Source organism: Pongo abelii, chromosome 17 (assembly GCF_028885655.2).
Source record: "Pongo abelii isolate AG06213 chromosome 17, NHGRI_mPonAbe1-v2.0_pri, whole genome shotgun sequence".
Taxonomy (NCBI): Eukaryota; Metazoa; Chordata; class Mammalia; order Primates; family Hominidae; genus Pongo; species Pongo abelii.
Genome location: NC_072002.2, coordinates 50,917,666 through 50,933,713, shown reverse-complemented (window position 1 = coordinate 50,933,713; position 16,048 = coordinate 50,917,666). Strand labels below are relative to the sequence as shown.

The 16,048-nt window shown below is 44.0% G+C and overlaps 1 protein-coding gene across 9 annotated transcripts in view; it reads right to left on the bottom strand.

Moving 5' to 3' along the window:
• Positions 1–16,048, bottom strand: part of FHOD3 (formin homology 2 domain containing 3) — a 503,817-nt gene that overhangs the window by 180,741 nt on the left and 307,028 nt on the right. For all 9 annotated transcript variants that reach the window (XM_063716761.1, XM_054537476.2, XM_054537478.2 and 6 more), the window contains 2 exon segments: positions 15,389–15,500; positions 7,499–7,593 (listed from right to left, as the gene is read on the bottom strand). In XM_063716761.1, coding sequence (XP_063572831.1) covers positions 7,499–7,593; positions 15,389–15,500 — 207 coding nt within the window.

The following is a 16,048-nucleotide window of genomic DNA, read 5'->3' as shown; positions in this document are numbered from 1 at the left end:
CCAGGCAGGGTGAACAATTAGAGATGACCTAACTGCCAGCTGACTCTGCAAAATGCACAGCCTGAGGAATGCAGGTGAAGGGACATCTAGCGTCAGAATTAAAACTTCCTACATAGCAGCGTGGGGGCCAGCCCCAGGTACAGAGAGAGGCCGCTGGTAGTCTCTTCACCTCTCTGTTCCCCCACCTTCTTCTTCCCCTTTCTCCTTGCTGGGAGTCAACTGAGGTTCTTTCACTCAGAAGTGTCCAGGAGGTTAAACTGCTAAACCTAATCCCCATTGCTTTAGCAAGTCCAACCATAAAGGGTGAGGGAATCACTAGTAAATAGTTAAAAAATTAGAACTATAGAAGTAAGCAGGGGCCAGGCACAGTGGCTCATACCTGTAACTCCAGCACTTTTGGGGGGTTGAAGCAGGTGGATCACTTGAGGCTAGGAGCTCAAGGCCAGCCTGGCCAACATGGCGAAACCCAATCTCTACTAAAAATACACAAATTTAGCAGGACATGGTGGCACATGTTTGTAATCCCAGCTACTTGGGAGGCTGAGGCACAAGAATCACTGGAACCCGGGAGATGGAGATGGCAGTGAGCCGAGATCATGTCACTGCACTCCAGCCTGGGTGACAGAGCAAGACTCTGTCTCAAAAAAAAAAAAAAGAACTAAAAAGACTCGGGAAACTCTTGCCCCTTGCTCAGTAATAGGCCCCGAACTGAGGGTATCAGCAGGTCATTTGTCATTTCCGCAGTGAAAATATGGGCTTGAGCCAAGCCTGCGTACTATCACCTTTAATGCAGGCTGCAGGGGAAATGATGGCCTTCTGCCACTCACAAATGCAGCTTCTTTTTCCAGCTGTGCAAGAGGGTGCCATACATCTTTTAAAAAATTCATCTTTTTTTTTTTTGGCTGATTCTCTAATAGGCTCAGCAAATTCTACCACACTTCCACCTGTCCCTGGGCCTCCCCTCCCAGTTCCACCCTGCAGCCTCTGCTGCTAAGTTGTCCACCTCTGACATAAACAGCAGCTTCCCCAGAAAAGTCTGCGAGGTAAATGTTTCCTGTTGCCTTCACCCTCAGACACTAAAGGTGCCGAGCATAGCTGCCTGACACTTGGTATCCCTCCTCCTGTTTTTTTCTTAGACTTTGTCTTGAGAAGGCCTGTGACAAGTAAATCTTTACAAATCTCTCTCAGAGGGGGAAATTCTGTCCTAAAGGACATTCTTCCCCCTCCCTGGGTTTTCATTGATTGCGCCAAGTCTTTCTTGTAGGATAAAATCATTGTGGCAAAGCCAGTACATGAATGTTCATAGCAGCGCTATCTGTGGAAGCCAAAAGCTATAAACACACAAATCTCCTTCAACAGGTGAATGGGTAAGCACATATGCATCTCTACAAGGAATACTACACAGCAGTGGAAAGAAGTTAATTAATATATTGCATATATTAATATATGCAATAAAAGATTAATCTCAAAAGGCATTATACTGACAGAAGCCAGCCTCAAAGGGTTACTTACTGTATGATTCCATCTGACATTCTTGAAAAGACAAAATTACAGTGATAAGAGAATAAATCAGTGGTTTCTCAGGATTATATATAGGAGGTCAGAGTGTCACTACAAAAGGATAACATGGGGGAATACTATGTTATTATTAGTCTGTATTCTAATTGTGAAGGTGATCCATCTCCATGTACGTGTTAAAACTCATATAGCTATATTCTAGAAGGTGCATTGTTATGGTTTGAATGTGCCCCCCACCCAAAGTTCATGTGTTGGAAACTTAAACCTCAATGCAGCAGTGTTGGAAGGGAGAACCTTTAAGCAGTGATTAGGTAATGAATGGATTAGTTCTGTTATCTCAGGACTGGGTTAATTATTGTGGGAGTAGTTTCCCGGTAAAAGGATGAGTTCAACCATCTTATCTTCCCTACAACCTCCCTCACCCTCTGTATCCCACTACAGTATAGCACAGAAAAGAAGGGCCTGGCCAGATGTCAGCACCTTGATATTGGACTCCCAGCCTCAAGAACTGTAATAAATTTATTTCCTTTATAAATTACCCAGCCTGTGGTATTCTGTTATAGCAACACAAAACAAAGACATAAAATTGATACAGAGAAGTGGGTTGTTGCTATAACAAATAACTGAAAACGTGAAAGCAGCTTTGGAATTGGGTAATAGGTAGAGGCTGGAAAAATTTGGAGAAGCAAGCTAGAAAAAGCCTAGATTGACTAGAGCATTATCTGGTTGACTCTGGTGGGAGCTCAGAAGAAGAGAATCGTTGTAGGAAAAGTCAGAGCCTTCTTAGGGATTGCTGAAGTGGTTGGTAGAAATACAAATGGTAAAGCCAATTCTGAAGAGGTCTCAGATGGAAACGAGAATCAAGGTATTAGAAACCGGAATAAAAACCATCTTTGTTTTAAAGTGGCAAGAACTTGGCTGAACTATGTCAATGTCCTAGAGCTCTAATGAAAGTTAGAATTTAAGAGCAATGAACTAGGATATCTGGTGAAAAAAAATTCTAAGCAAAATATTGAAGGAGTTGTATGGTTACTCTTAACTGCACATAGGAAGATGCAAGAGGATAGAAGTGATATAAAGATGGAGTTTATTAAAAGGAAAGTAGAGTAGAAAAATTCGAAAAAGTCACAGCTTGGCCATGTAAAGAGTGAAAAAGCATCTTTTGGAAAGCAAACCAAAGGCATGACCAAGTGACCATTTGCTAAAAGGATTATAGTATGGATAGAAGGGAGCCAGTGTTATTCACCAAGACGATGGGAGGAAAACTCCAAAGGCATTTCAGAGACCTTCTAAGCAAGTTAGGACCTTGAGGGCAAGGTTTCTGGACAGGCACCAGCGGTACCTCAGCATTCACTGCTCAGGGCCATTCAGGATCCTGCTCCCAGAATTCTGGTGCAGGATTTTTCGGCCACCCCAGCTGTGACTCAAGCAGGCCTTGCTGCTCTGGAAGGTACAAGCCATAAAACACATGGTGCTAATTCTGCAGGTGTGGAAAATACAAGAGCTGTGGAGCCATGGTGACCTCAACCTAGATCTAAAAGAAGGTTATGGACAGCCTAGGGTCCCAGGAAGAAACTTGTCACAGGGTGAGGCCACTGTAAAGAGTCCCTGCTAGGGCAATGCCTAGTGGAGCCACAGGAGTGAGGCAGCCCCCGTGACCCCAGAACTGTAGAGCTACCAGTGTGCAATCCAGCCCGGGAAAGCTGTAGGCATAAGCTCCAACCCAGGAGAACTGAAGCGTGGGCCGAGCCCAGCAAAGCCATAGGGATGGGGTTGCCTGAGGCCCTGTGGGCCCAACCCCAACCCCAGTGTGCCCAGGATGTGGGACATGGAGTCAAAATAGATTATTCTGATGTCTTAAGATTTAATATTGTTTTTTCCTCTCTTGGGCTTTGGACTTGGAACTAGTTATCCCTTTCTTCTCGCCTATTTCTGCCTTTTGGAACGTGAACATCTATGCCAGTTCCAACAACATATTTTGGAAGTAGGTAACTTGTTTGATTTCAGACTCACAGCTAAAGGGAAATTTGCCTCAGGATGAATCGCGCCTTGAGTCTTACCTATACCTGATTCAGATGAGACTCTGGATTTGGGACTTTGAGTCTGTACTGGAATTCATTAAGACTTTGGGGCTAATGGGATGGAATGGATATATCTTGCACATGAAGAGGACATGAATTTTGGGGACAGGGGGCAGAATGCTATGGTTTTAATATGTCCCCCAAAGTTCATGCGTTAAAAACATAATCCCCAAAGCAACAGTGTTGAAAGGAGGTAAATCGGATGAATGCCATTATCTCAGGAGTGGGTTACTGAAGGAACAGGTTCCCAATAGAGCATAAGTTTCACCCCCTTCTCCTCTCTTCCCCTACAACCCCCTTGCCCTCTACCATGGATGGCATGGCAAAAAGGTCCTCACAAGATGCCAGTACTTTGATACTTTGATATTGAACCTCCCAGCCTCCAAAACTGTGAGAAATCGATTTCTTTATAAATTACCCAGTCTGTGGTATTCAGTTACAGCAACACAAAATGGACTAAGACAATAATTTTAAAACAATAAAAGTAAATGTAAAAACAAAGGCAACTACTCAGCATGTACCATCCAGGTTAGTTATCCCCTAGCCCCACTGAACAACTCCTCTCCCCATGGCTCCCCGGGGTCCTGCTTTCCCTGAACACCCTAAGCCAGCCTCACGGTAACCCCTCTTGTTACTCATTCTACCTCCCACCCCAGTGTGCTTCCTCCTATTTTACAAGGTAATCAGTTTTAGGACAGTAACCAGGATAGGACTTAGTGTCATTGTTTTGTTGGTCATGGAAATGTCCATTTTTTAAAATTCTATGTTACTAGGGGCCTTTATTTTGTTGAAATCAATACTTAGAAACCACCCAACTTGCAACATAATTTCCCAGGTTTCACAGTTTGAATGTCTTCCAGACCCAGATTAACATTTTAATTTGTTATTTTGTTTGGTATCTCAGAGAAGTTTACTCATTGGGCAACACGCATTACTAGAATACAACAAAACAAAACAAACCCGGCATGAGTGCTGCTGGTCTGTTGACTTGTTTAACGCATTTATGCTGGAGGTTGCAAATTTTGTGTGTGTGTGTGAAAAATCATAACTTGGCGATGACCTCGAGAAGTAGGATATAAATAACTCACACAAGCTTAGCGTTCCAATAACGGAACACTAGGCATAAATGAGTTAAGGAAAGGATTACATTTGAATGAATGACCTCAAGGATCTTTCTGGATGTCTTCTTGGCCAGAACTAACAAAGGATGAGAAAGAACTGCCAGAAGAGAAAGAGTAAGTGAGGGATTCCTGGACATCAAATGCCACAGAATGCCAAACAGAGGGTGACAGGCACTGGGTCTCTGCCAGTGATTAGCAACAAAGTACCACACTGTGTGGGTACTGCTATGATCATAAGAACAGCTGGGCACGGCCTTATCAATAAAATAGGTAATGTTACAATGGGGAACACTGTGGCAATGTGAAAATTCCATTTTTGCTGAATTCAGTGTTTTCCAAAACAATGTCAGTGACTAAAAAGGACAGGAAATAGATGACCTTAATTCTTAGAAACCAACAGAAAATTGCTTCAAATCAAATGGTAAAATGCGCTCATAAAAATATTTGAAAATAAAAGCAGAATTCTTAGGATTATGCTTCAGAAAAGTTGTGCCCATTTCCCACCAGGGTTATAGGAGTTTCCTGGGTGTTCATCAAGAAATGATACTTCATTAAAAGGCAATCATTGCCAATGTGACCTGGGAAACATGTCTTCTTGTTTTCGTATGTATTTCTTTTGTCCTTAGTTGGCTTAATGTCTTTCATTTTTCTACTGAGTTCATAATATATTTAGGATAATATCATTTTCCACCTTTCTTTTTGTAAACAATCTCCTAGTTTGTCATTTGCATTTAGTTATAATTTGTGATTTTCATTTTGTAAATAAGATCTTTTAAAATTTTATGCAGTAAAATAGTTAAATCTCTTCCTCTGGAACCTGTTTCACTGGTTTTATTTTTAAAATAAACGTTACCAACCACAGACTAATTACTCTTCATCTCTCTTTTTTTTTTTCTTCCTACAGTTTGCTATGTTCCATTAAATGCTTTAAGCTCCTTGGGGCTTACTGTGGTGTATGGTTAAAGTATGTTTTTGTTTACTTCCATTTAACAACACCTCTCCAATCAGTACCTAACCCATCCCCACCAATGTTAACTGTACAGTGAGTTGTTCTATACACTGAGGTCTGTTTCAGAGCTTCTCCGCACCAATCATCTGTCTGCTGAGGAAGGGGCCAGACCACATTGTTGTAATCCTCAGGGTTTGCATATTTTACTATCTAGTAGGAGAAGGTGCTCTTCATAATTATACTGCTTTCTACAAATTTATCCCCAGTTCATCAGGGAAAATGTTTCTCCAGCTGTATTTCAGGAAGGGACTCTGGATCTTTCTGAAGCCCTAACCATCACTGCAGATGGTCTTGCAGGCTCACATCCAGCATAAGCATGTAAGGAGAGTACAAGGAAGGCCCATGTGGCAGCTGGCGAGGTGTCTGTGCTCTAAGGCATGTCGATCCAAATGGAGAAACTCCAGACCTGAGACTGGGCTTGTTCTGGGTCAGCATGGGTCCCCTTGTTTCAGAGCAGCACTTCTGGGGAAGAGCACCAAGGACCAAGACTGCCCTACAAGGTGGTGATCAGGGAGGGACGCAACAGGAGGAATGAGAGCACAAGGTGTGGTCACCATCACGTGAGACAAGTGGGACCTACCTCCAGGATTCCTTATCTCAGCCCAAGAGTCCAACTTCAATATGCAGTGGAACACGTGCACCTCGTGTCTTCCTGACATGTGAACTATTTTCTTAGAGTAAAACTTCATAATTTATATTCCCTCAAGGAAAAATGATTTTAAAAAACAATTTTGGCCAGGCACGGTGGCTCACGCCTGTAATCCCAGCACTTTGGGAGGCCGAGACGGGTGGAACACCGGCGGTCAGGAGTTCAAGACCAGCCTGGCCAACATGGTTAAACCCCGACTCTACTAAAAATACAAAAATTAGCCAGGCATGGTGGCACGTGCCTGTAATCCCAGCTACTGGGGGGCTAAGGAAGGAGGATCTCTTGAACCTGGGAGGCGGAGGCTGCAGTGAGCTGAGATGGTGCCACTGCACTCCAGCCTGGGCAACAGAGTGAGACTCCGCCTCAAATAATAATGATAATAATAATAATTATTATTATTATTTTAAGGGGCCAACTTGATAGGAAAAGCAGTCATAAAATTCTCACTATCACTTTCCTGGTTTTACTAGAAAAGACCAAAGTATGAACACACGCAGGCACCCACAGGCCTTCACAAGCATGCACACCTGCACGCATCCACCCCACGTGTCGCATAAAGGATTTTCTCCCGTACTGCACACTGCAGCTGTGGTTCCAGCCACTGTGACGGGTGTCCACATGGTGTGGCTCTTATTCAGAGAGAAAATTTTAGATTTTCACAATCTATTAATTCCCTATGGCTACTGTAACAAAGTACCACAAACTAGGTGGCTTAAAATAACAGACACTTATTCTCTCTCAGTTTGAAAGACTAGAAGTCTGACATTAAGGTGTCAGCAGGGCCATGCTTTCCCTAAAGGCTCTACAGGAAGTCTGTCTTTCCTTCATCCTCAATTGGCAGCCAGCAATCTGTGGTGTTCCCTGGCTTGGAGATGCATTATTCTGACCTCTGCCTGTCCTCTTGTGGCTGTCTTCCTTGCATGTTCACATCGTCTTCCCTCTGTGTCTCTTTTCCTCTTATAAGGACACAGTCATGCTGCATCAGAGCCCACCCTCACAACCAGATTACATCTGCTACGACACTATTTCCAAATAAGGCCACAGGCACAGATACCAGGGGTCAGGGCTTTAACATATCTTTTTAGGTGATGCAATTCAACCCATAACATAGTCAACCAACCTTGTTCACCAAAGTCATTGCATAAACCAGTAGCTCCGTATCAACTCCATCTTTTTCCTCCAGGATTTCCATGATATTTGACCAAGGTGTGACCCCTATGAGTAAAGCAAAAATCATTAGAAACAGCAATTCATCAACATTCTTTATCTGATTCACATCACAGTTTATTATCCAAGGATGTATCCAGTGATGGCAGCGTCTTTCAGTCACCAAATTTCAAAGTGTGACATTATCCTTAGGATGGATTTGAGCAGGCTTCTAATTGAGACTATTTCTTAGTAGAGAACCCTATCTCACATCATCTTTGACCTTTTGACAAGAGCATTGTGTATGCTTCAGTGTCTGGATGCTTACTTGCTTGAAAATTTCTTCATATTAAATATGTAATTTTTAAAAATCCAATCATTGCAACTCTGTAGGCCATACACTTCCCCCAGAGTAGAAAACTCTTGGTAAGTACTCTAAGAATATCCATCAGCACAGAAGAAAAGGGGATGTGGAAGATCTTAACATCCCTCTAGCAGTGACTCAAAGAAATAAGTGACATGCCTGTGTAGCAAATACCTCAAGAACGGAAGTATATTACATCTACTTCATCAAGGCACAAATACTATTAAGTATCAGCTAGGTACAAGGTCTATTAGGCAGCTGCCCTCAACAGGTTTATAATCTAATGGAGCAGCTAGGCATAAGCCCAAGAACAGACACCAGCACAGAGCAACAGCTGAGAAGTGTGCAAGCATGCAGCTAAGCCTGTCACTGTGCAAGTGAGGTCTCTTGCAGCAGGGATGACTGCAGGGGACTTGGCACAAGAGGTGACTGCTGCCTGGGCTCTGCAGGAGGCTTATGGGTGGTTATCTCCAGATCTAGGAGGGACAGGAGATACTCCGCATTCACATTCAGGACCACTAAGCCACGGGCAAGACCAAAAAGGGGCACACAACACCTTGACATGGTTTTCTAGGCTCAAGATGAATATTTGAAGTGAAGTGAAATAAGAATTGCCTTGCCCTTGGCTTGGTGGTTTGCAACATGAAGCTCTTTCCTGCTTTCTCTATAAAGATCTCAAAGGGATATTGCTTATTTTTGCTTGAGAGAAGTAAACTTGGAAATAACCTAAATACAGTAGTTTCCAAATGCTGGTCCTTGGATAGGCTATGTCAGAGCTGATTTTGGCCTTGAGAACAAAAGTTTCCCAAGGACCACGATAGTATCTGTCTTGCTGATCTCCGTGCTCTTAGGACAGTGCCTGGCATACAGTACATGCTCAGTAAAATGTCTGCTGAATAGTGAATGGAGATCTCTGAGAAGGCAGGAAGTAGGTTAAGCTGAAGCAATTTTAAAAGAACCAGGAAGCAGATGCACACAGTAAGAAAAGCAGAGAAGACAGGATTTAAGGGGATTTGTTTAAGAGGATTAAACAAAGAATAGGTACCTACTTACTACAAGATGTAAAAGGCACCAATGTAGCTCAATGTGGAGATATTCTGGCTTTCCTAAGTGAACAGAAAGCCTTTTGCTTTGGCTAAGTTGCCCACCGAGTCAGAACTGGGCAATCTTCTATGACCCTTGCTAACTGAGCACAAAGACATGTTCTTTCTCCTTTCACCTGCTGACTACTGAATTATCTCCTTGCTGATATTGATCATCAAACTACTTTGAAGTCCACACCACAGTGTAGTTGTTCTTCCAACCCCTGTAAAGTAACCATCTCAGCTCTCAAGACAGTCAATCAATCTGATCAGCAGGCCTTGGGTCTCACTGTCCAGTTTAAGAGATCTGGATGCTGCCGTTTGTGTTTATAACAGGGGCAGCTTCTAACATTCACATTTTGTATAAAACCTTGGCATAAAACACATGTTGTAGTGAGTTACCCATGCATGGTTCAAAGGAAGAATATGCAGGGGAGAAAGTATCGAAACTAAGACTTTCTAGTGGTGCTAATGGACCCAGAATTACTTTTGGTTGCTTACTCTGGAGCCAAAGATGTGAAACAGGTCCTGAGGGAGCAAAGGCCAAGGAACAATGGCAGGCAGCCCAGAGAGAGAGGGAAAGGTAGCCAGACTACATCCGTACTCCCCTTAAACAGACACATGCACATGTGTGCATCTAATCCTTTATAATAAGAACACTCAAACCCTGGCTTAATTTAACTGAAAAATGTGTTTTTAGCTGTGTTATCTGAGTCTCTTATTACCATCTAAGGATTTTAAGTCTGGAAATGTGCATATATTTGTACACTCTTAGGATGGATGTTCATTCTTTTTATTATTTCGGGGCAGAAAAAATCGGAAATATTTACAAGAATGAAGGTGGAAGGGAAGAAACATTTGGTTCAACAAAAATAGCCTTGGCAGGCCTCAGGCTAGGCCTGTGTTCAACACCAGCATTTGCACATTTCCTAGGAGCTCCTGTCAGAATTATGGGGTCCACTCACTCCCCTCATTGCCTTTGTTAACTCCTTACAATGTGTGTGTGTATGTGTGCATATGCATGTGTGTGTGTGTGTGTGTGTGTGTGTGTGTGTGTTGCGGAGGAGAGGGTTCCTGTACTGGAATCATAAACCATATAATGCTAGCCCTTCACATAACAGAGAAAGAAACTGGACCCCAAAGGAGTGGGATGGAGGGGCTCAGGAAGCTCATCTGGAGCTCCTAAGGTCTCTGGGATGACTGTACCTACCTTATAGGATTACTGAGAATTGTCATCGAGATAAAGCACTTTGTCTTTTTTCCTTAGCGCTGCTGGAGTACATTAGAAGACAATACTTAATCATTGTCATCTGTCTCTCTCCAATTTCACTGCCCCCCACCCCCACCCCAAACACTGGAGTGCAGGTTCTGTAAGAAACTTTTTTCCTGATGACTGCAAGCACACAACTGATACTCAAATATGTGCCAAATAAATGGGTCCTATGTGAAAAATGTTTAGAGTTGTGTCTGTTACATGATAGATATTCAAGTATCAGTAGCTGTAATTGTAATGGTGGTGGTTGGTGGAGATACCCAGTTTATCCCCAGGTGGACCATCTGCACTGACTCCCGGGCCAGTCCTCTCTTAACCCAGATAAATAAATACACACACGATCAATTGTTCAATACTTCCCCCCTCTTACTTTCCTAAATATCCACATTAAATCCAAAGGAAAATAAGATATTTAGCTCAGTGCCTCAGACATGGGTTGGTCTAACACTCAGACAGAAGCTCCTCACAGCATGTTCCATGTCTTTTCACATACTACATAAATACACTCAATGCAGATGCTTCTGCTATAAATAACGGTGGAAAGAGAGTTTGAGTTCTGTCAACCTGTAGCTTACACTACACTTTACATGATCTTCACAGATCGATATACTCTTAAGCAGAAAGTAGAGATGGGATCGCTTGAAAGGATGGCTGAATTTTTTTCCTGCTAATCATGTGTGATACTTATGTTTAAGAATTGTCAAATAAAAATTGAACTACTTCAAAAGCTCTGCTGAGCCAAATTAGTGGGACTCGAGATTTAGGACAAATTTCAACATGAGTTATCCTCTCTGGTCACTTGCCTCACCCTCTGTGGGACAGGCAAACCTGTTCACTCAGAAGGAAGGACCCCATACCCAGACAGTAGAGGGGTGTCAATCAATTTCCTGTCAACTACCACAGGGAAGACCTTAAGGAAAGGGAGTCTCCAATATGGCAAAATGACAAAGCAAGGCTCTCTAAGGGCTCCCATGAGCCTTTCTCTCTTCCTGCCAGGCCCTGGCCACTAGAAAGGGAAAGTGACTTAAAGATGCAAGCAAAGAGAAGAAGATCCAGTGGTCTGATATTAATACCATACCATGCCCCACAGATGAACTTGAATCCACCTTTTTATCTCAGGCCCTGAGCAAAAGTGCAATTGCCTGGGTCAAATGGAACATTTTAAATTTTCCTTCTTCGGCCAGGCGCGGTGGCTCATGCCTGTAATCCCAGCACTTTGGGAGGCCGAGGTGGGTGGATCATGAGGTCAGGAGATGGAGACCATCCTGGCTAACACGGTGAAACCCAGTCTCTACTAAAAATACAAAAAATTAGCCAGGCGAGGTGGCGGGCGCCTGTAGTCCCAACTACTCGGGAGGCTGAGGCAGAAGAATGGCGTAACCTCGGAGGTGGAGCTTGCAGTGAGCCAAGATCGCGCCACTGCACTCCAGCCTGGGCGACACAGCAAGACTCCGTCTAAAAAAAAAATAAATTAAAAAGAAAAATTTCCTTCTTCATAAACACCGATCACTCCTTATGCTGGACTTTAACCCCTTTGGCTTTTATCCCTGCTAACTGGCCCACTCTTGGCCCCAGACCAAATTGCCCACACTGCAGAATGAAGCCTTCTGGTTAGCCCACATGCAGCATGCGTGATGTTTATATTTATAATGCAACCAAAGGAATTTGTTCTGGAAAACTTCATTTGCTTTAGGTAGTAATGATTTTTGAGGACTGGTAGTTTGTTGGTTTTATTGCTGATTCCTTAAATCTGACAGTTTTCATTATCCAAAAGAAACTATTCAAAAAGACAACTGCTTATATGTCCATTCATCCCTGCTGAGGAATGAGTCTAAAGCCACTTTGAGAAGTAAAATTTATGATTTATAAACTTGTGCACAAATGGATATGCTCAGTTTACCCTAAATCACCTCTGGCACCTGTCTGCTGTCTCACCCAGTTGAGAGGGAACTGGAGAGCTGCTTCTAAACCCACTAGATGGAAACACACCTGGAAGTCATGTTGCTCTCTGCAGAACACCATGGCATATTTATATGTTTAATTCCATCATAGGATTCAGGAACAATTTTACTAGCAGTAAAATAGGATGATGTTATATGTATGCATTATAAAATCACAGCCAAGACCACACGTGTCCATAAAGAAACATGCTATTGAACCACACATGATAAACTATTTCTGAGTTTTTCCATTAGTGCCATTCCTTTTTTTTTTTTTTTTTTTTCAGCTGCTAGTGCTCAGCAGCAGACAGATAACAGCAGTTGCCAAAGGTTTAAGAAATTGTATAGACAAAAACCATAAAGCTGTCCAGGTGCGGTGGCTCACGCCTATAATCCCAGCACTTTGGGAGGCCGAGGCGGGTGGATCGCGAGGTTAGGAGATCGAGGCTATCCTGGCTAAAACGGTGAAAGCCCGTCTCTACTAAAAATACAAAAAATTAGCCGGGCATGGTGGCGGGCACCTGTAGTCCCAACTACTCGGGAGGCTGAGGCAGGAGAATGGCGTGAACCTGAGAGGCGGAGCTTGCAGTGAGCTGAGATCATGACACTGCACTCCAGCCTGGGCAACAGAGTGAGACTCCATCTCAAAAACAAAACAAATCAAATCAAATCAAATCAAAACAAAAAAAAGCAAAAACAAAAACCATAAAGCTAACAAGACAATTCATTAGCTGTTTTCACTATTATTATTATTATTATTTTTACTAATCAGGAAAAGATGGCCATTGTTTTATCTTGATGGAAAGACTTGGTCTGACAGATGAGAATCTCTGGCTGGGGCTATGGATGGAGTCTTGGATATGGTATACAAAGGCCTGGGTTCATTTCAGGATCATGCCCTCATCCATCACAACATTTCCTTTATGGGATATGAATTTCAAGGAAGGGAACTCCGAGCTGGCAGCTCAGCAAAGCCAAAGGAGAACCCAGGTCATGAGAAGATGGCCCCTATAACCCACACCCATAGCAAGGGCCCTGGGGTTACCTGAAGCTTAGGACAGTAAGATGAAGAGTTTGTTAGTTGTCCTCAAGCAACCGCCAGAGTTAGGAGATGAAACACAAATCCTCCAAGGATGAAGGAGAGAAGCTGCTGCCTACCAGCTGCCAAAACACACACTGCTGACCTTATACCTAATTGACTGGCCTTGGAAAAGCTAGACCTGGTTTCTGTGAAATCGGCATTCCTTATCAAGGATTCTGGGCCGGCCCCATGATCTACTCTTGGCCATAAGGGTCTTTCTACCTAGCAGCAGAGGGCAACATTTTGTGGCAGAAGAAACTTGCCTCAGCCTGGGAAACACCTTCCAGACTCACAGTCCCCGTCCATGTACTAGAGTTTGCCTCCCTAACACACCCCCAACAAAGAGACCTCGAGTTGCCTCCTGGCCTGCCATCAGCCGTGCCTAGTGCCGACATCTACCTGCATGTTCAAGGGTATAGGAGCCCCAGTTAAAGGTCCTGGATGCTTTTCATTAACTTTCATTTAAACTTCTAAAATAACTCAAGCTACTTTCTTTCACATTTGGATTCAGCATTCAAAGGTGGGTCTGAGTAATGCTAAATCACAGACACAACTGGCCAGGCACGCTGGCTCACGCCTGTAATCCCAGCACTTTGGGAGGCCGAGGCAGGTGGATCACGAGGTCAGGAGATCGAGACCATCCTGGCTAACACGGTGATACCCTGTCTCTACTAAAAATACAAAAAAAAAAAAATTAGCCGGGCGTGGTGGTGGGCACCTGTAGTCCCGGCTACTCAGGAGGCTGACGCAGGAGAATGGCGTGAACCCAGGAGGTGGAGCTTGCAGTGAGCCGAGATTGTGCCACTGCACTCCAGCCTGGGCGACAGAGCAAGACTCCGTCTCAAAAACAAACAAAACAAAACAAAACAAAAAAAATCACAGACACAAATGCTTTGAATCAAAAGTGCAATTTAGGCCCCTCATTTCTTCCCGACACATCCTGGCTGGTTTATGCACAGTGTGCATGCACACACACACACAACTACAAACACAACTACAAGGAAATATACCAACAGGTTAACAGTGATTATCTTTGTTGAAATTAGAGGTGAATTTTTATTGTCTTCTTTAACCTTTTCGCAAGCTTTTATGATTATAACAGTAGTATTACAGTTATAATCATAAAAAGAAAAAGTATTGTCAAGTTTGTTCTTGAGTCTTTCTGGGGATGATGATAATAATACCTGAGTCCTACTGGGAAAGAAAACAAACAACAAAAGACAAAAGGATAAAAATCATTTTAATTGGGAAGCATTTTAATTCCAGGCTTCCCAATATCACAGGGTCCACAGCACGTTACACAGTAAACCAGAGCAGAAGCTCATTCTTCGCCACGTGTTTGCAGCATGCCTGCTGGCTCTGGGCCAGCTGGGGTGCTGGGACACCACTCTGGGAGACAGAGACCCCATCCTTGATCAGGCAACCCCGACTTGGAGAGACAGGGATGGGCAACACCACCACAGCAGAGAAGAGGTGCACACATGGGCTTTAAAAGTACATGCCCAAGGTAAGGGGGTGGGGGTACAGCCGAGGTGGGAGAGGGGGGTGGCAGCTGGGCAGGAGTTGAAGGGTGAAGGGTCCCCTTAGCCAGGGGACTGACTTTATGCTATAAGCACTGGGAAGCCACTGGCAGGTTTGGATGTGACCGAACTGTTTGGGAGGGTGGCCAGGAGCATAGGTTAAACCTAGTGAGGGCCTGAGTAAGGCAGGGCAGGGGATGGAGGAGAGGAAGGGAGAAGGTTCTAGAAACATCTGGGGGTCATAAGCAATGAAGCGTAGAGGAGAGGAGAAGAAGGAGCCAGGGCAACCCTGAACAAGACAGGAAGAACAGGAGGAGGAGCTAGACTTCTGTGTTTCGGTGGCAGGAGCTGGGTAGAGGCAAAGACAAGCTCAGGATCTGACCTCTCCCAGGTAAGCTCATGAGCACTTTTCTTTCATTATCAAACCCCATTCTGGCCCTAAGCTTTGTGTGCTTACTATCCTAAAAAACATTTCTTGCAGTGGGAAGTCCACATCTCGGGAATTCTGTTAATTCTTAAATCTGTCTCAAGCATGTACAACGCAGAAGCCTCCCTACATTAGACACCTTCACCTTCATGACATAAGGGGGCAGGGACTACTCACCTCTTTTCGTGTCAACAGCAGTGACAGCCTGAATTAGGAGAGGTGCGTTGGACTCCGAGTACTCTACAAAGACGAGCAGCAGCTTCAGGGCTGTCTTCACCACCAGGCGGAACTGGCAGAAGAGATAAAACCATCACATCACTGCCAACAAGGCCCTGTGCACCTGAGAGCATCTTCCTAACCACAGCAGGCATCCAGCGCTTCCTAGATGAGACGCTCTCAGTGATTACACAGATTCCTTCACAGATCCTCACAGTCCCTCATTAGACGCCTCAGAAGGCAGGTGTTAGTACCATCCCCATTGTGCAGATGAGGAAACTGAGGTACAAAGTTCCCTGCCTGCAGTCACGCAGTAAAAAACAGAACCAGGACATGAACCCAGCACGCATGGCTCCAGAACTCACACCTGGCAACTCTCAAACATGAGCATTTGCTGAATCGATTACGTCTTCGTTTTACCCCAATTATAACATTGTGAGGTAGGCATAAGCACAATTCTTATTTTTCTGGTGAAGAAGCAGAAACAGTGGGTTAAACAAGTCATCCAAAGTCACAACAGCCAGCTTAGGTGGAAGGGAACCGGAACCAAGTCCCCCATTCTTAAAGCCAAGCAGAGAAGGCCGCCTGGAGCCACAGAACCCCTACTCCCTGGATCCAGGG